General features: G+C 36.6%; 1 protein-coding gene across 1 annotated transcript in view; it reads right to left on the bottom strand.

Annotated features, from left to right (window-relative positions):
• Positions 1-2500, bottom strand: part of LOC143032821 (juvenile hormone esterase-like) — a 55670-nt gene that overhangs the window by 29440 nt on the left and 23730 nt on the right. Inside the window, exon 7 of the mRNA XM_076197902.1 lies at positions 731-842. Coding sequence (XP_076054017.1) covers positions 731-842 — 112 coding nt within the window. The remainder of the gene's footprint in view (positions 1-730; positions 843-2500) is intronic.

Here is a 2500-nt window from a genome sequence, read left to right as displayed (position 1 = left end):
CACCCACACATACACCCAAAACATCAATCCACAACACCCACCCACAACACCTACACACCCTCTCTCTTTCACACACACACACACACACACACACACACACATTTGCTCAAGGTGGACAGTAACTATTCTTATTGATTCAGGCCGTAAGGTGGTGGGAACATTAAACACTTTACCAGTAAGCTGTATGTGTATGTGGGTATTTACCTGTGTGTGTGTGTGTGTGTGTGTGTGTGTGTGTGTGTGTGTGTGTGTGTGTGTGTGTGTGTGTGTGTGTGTGTGTGTGTGTGTATGTGTGTGTGTGTGTGTGTATGTGTGTGTGTATGTGTGTGTGTATGTGTGTGTGTGCGCGTGCGTGTGTGCGTGTGTAAAATCTAATACGATAGGAAAAATGAAATATTATTTTACAAAACCAAACCAACAACTTTCATTTCATTAAAGGCATTTGCTCTCTGTATTATCTATTTTACCCGCATTTCCTTTATCTATTTTTATTTTCTATTAATACATCTATTTCATTTATCTATCTATTTATATATATATATTATATATATATATATATACATACATACATACATACATACATACATACATACATATATATATATATATATATATATATATATATATATATATATATATATATATATATATATATATATATTTTTTTTTTTTTTTTTTTTTTTTTTAGTGCAATTTTCCCCTGGAGTTCGAGAAGACGTAGCCTACTTACCTCGAGACCTTTCCAGCAGCAGGAGGTAGGAAACTGAGACTGACCCAGCGCTCTCGCCAAAAATGGTAATTTTCTCCTTGTCGCCACCAAAGTCCTCAATGTGTTCGTAGACCTGAAGGAGATTTTTTTTTCGAGATTGTGTCAAACTACATATGGACTACAAACCGAAATCTTTGGGAAATTCACCCAAAGACATGTGCAATACATATGAAGGAAATAAAGGAGACAGTTGGAACAAGTTGGATGAAAAAATAGTGTGTGCAAGAACAATACATGAATTTAAAAATAGTTTAGATAAAATGAGATATGGAGACGGGACCTCACGAGCGTAGCTCTCCTTCCCGTGAAATATAACTAGGTAAATACAACTAGGTAAATACAGGCAAGATCAAACACACACATGTACAAACACACGCACAAACACTCACGCACATGTACAAACACGCACGCACACACAAACAGACGCATGCAGATGCACACATACACACACACGGGTGTTTTCTCTTCAATGGTGTTCCTGTAAATTATAATACATGAACGTAATATACGTTTTGGTCAATTTTTAGAAGTGCACACCTACAAGATATAGCAATATGTTATTCATGGCGGGAAATCACAGTGCTATATGTTATTCATGGCGGGAAATCAATAACAGGAAAATTTGCTAAAAGCTATAAACGAACATACATAGCTGCTTTGACTACTTGAGATGCCATCTTTGTTTTGGTAGAGGCGGAGGTCGAAGAAAAGTATGATAAGTTCGTCTATTCTAACCTAACCTACATACCCAACCTACCTACCTACCTAACCTGCATTTAGTAAATTCTAGGGGTAATCAGGTAGTCGTCGTCGTCTCCGACCTCCGAATCTACCAAAACAAAGATATGATAATAATAACAATAAATAATAAATTTATTTGGCAAAGAATCAATATATATGAAGTGCAGATAATGACAAGAACACATAGTTTGAAATAATAATTGCAAATTGCCGAGGATAACAAAAAAAAAAAAAAAGCATGTACGCTTATTTCCATTGTGGTCCTCATTAGATTGTTATTCTACACCAAGTTACACAGACAACCTACGTAGGGGGTTAAGGGGACCAGAGACGAGTTCTCATAAAAGTTCAGACGATTTCTCCACCCAGGTTAATCGAAAAACCCTAACTGCTTCACTTTAATCGAGTGATAGCGTGAGCTCTTACTGGAATAACTGGGCCAACGACAGGCAACGAAAGAACAAGACAATTAAACGGTAAAGGATTGCTCTTCATCTCCTTCACTTACTCCAACAACAGCTTTCTTAATACTTGACTTCTCTTCGGCTATGTCACCTGATGCCACTGACTATCTGCCCACTCTGTTTTGTTGACCAAAGGTTTATGCGGAGGTTCACGTATGCTTCTGCTGCATCTCTAAGAGCCTTCCCGTGAACCCGACATGAAGCTTCGAACCTTTGCCCGACGCCAATTTCAAACATTTTTGCAGACATTGCGGTGCCATTTTCAATTCCAGCCAAAGGATTTTTTTTATAGTTCTTTAACTGATGAGTGGTTTTACATCGTCAGCATTAGTTCTTTGTACATTTTAGTCCTACAAGGCGGTGGTGCTTCCGAGCACAAGGTTGTGATTCTTATTTTTATTATTAGTATTATTATTATCATTATTATTATCATAATCATTATTATCACTATTATTATTATTATGATTATCATCATTATTATCCTTATTATTATATAATGACAATATAAAGGGTCGTTCGGAAGAGG

This window comes from Oratosquilla oratoria, chromosome 14 (assembly GCF_046742065.1).
Source record: "Oratosquilla oratoria isolate Oo_2021 chromosome 14, ASM4674206v1, whole genome shotgun sequence".
Lineage (NCBI taxonomy): Eukaryota > Metazoa > Arthropoda > Malacostraca > Stomatopoda > Squillidae > Oratosquilla > Oratosquilla oratoria.
Note: the sequence above shows the minus strand (reverse complement) of the source record. Positions and strands in the feature narration are given on the sequence as shown.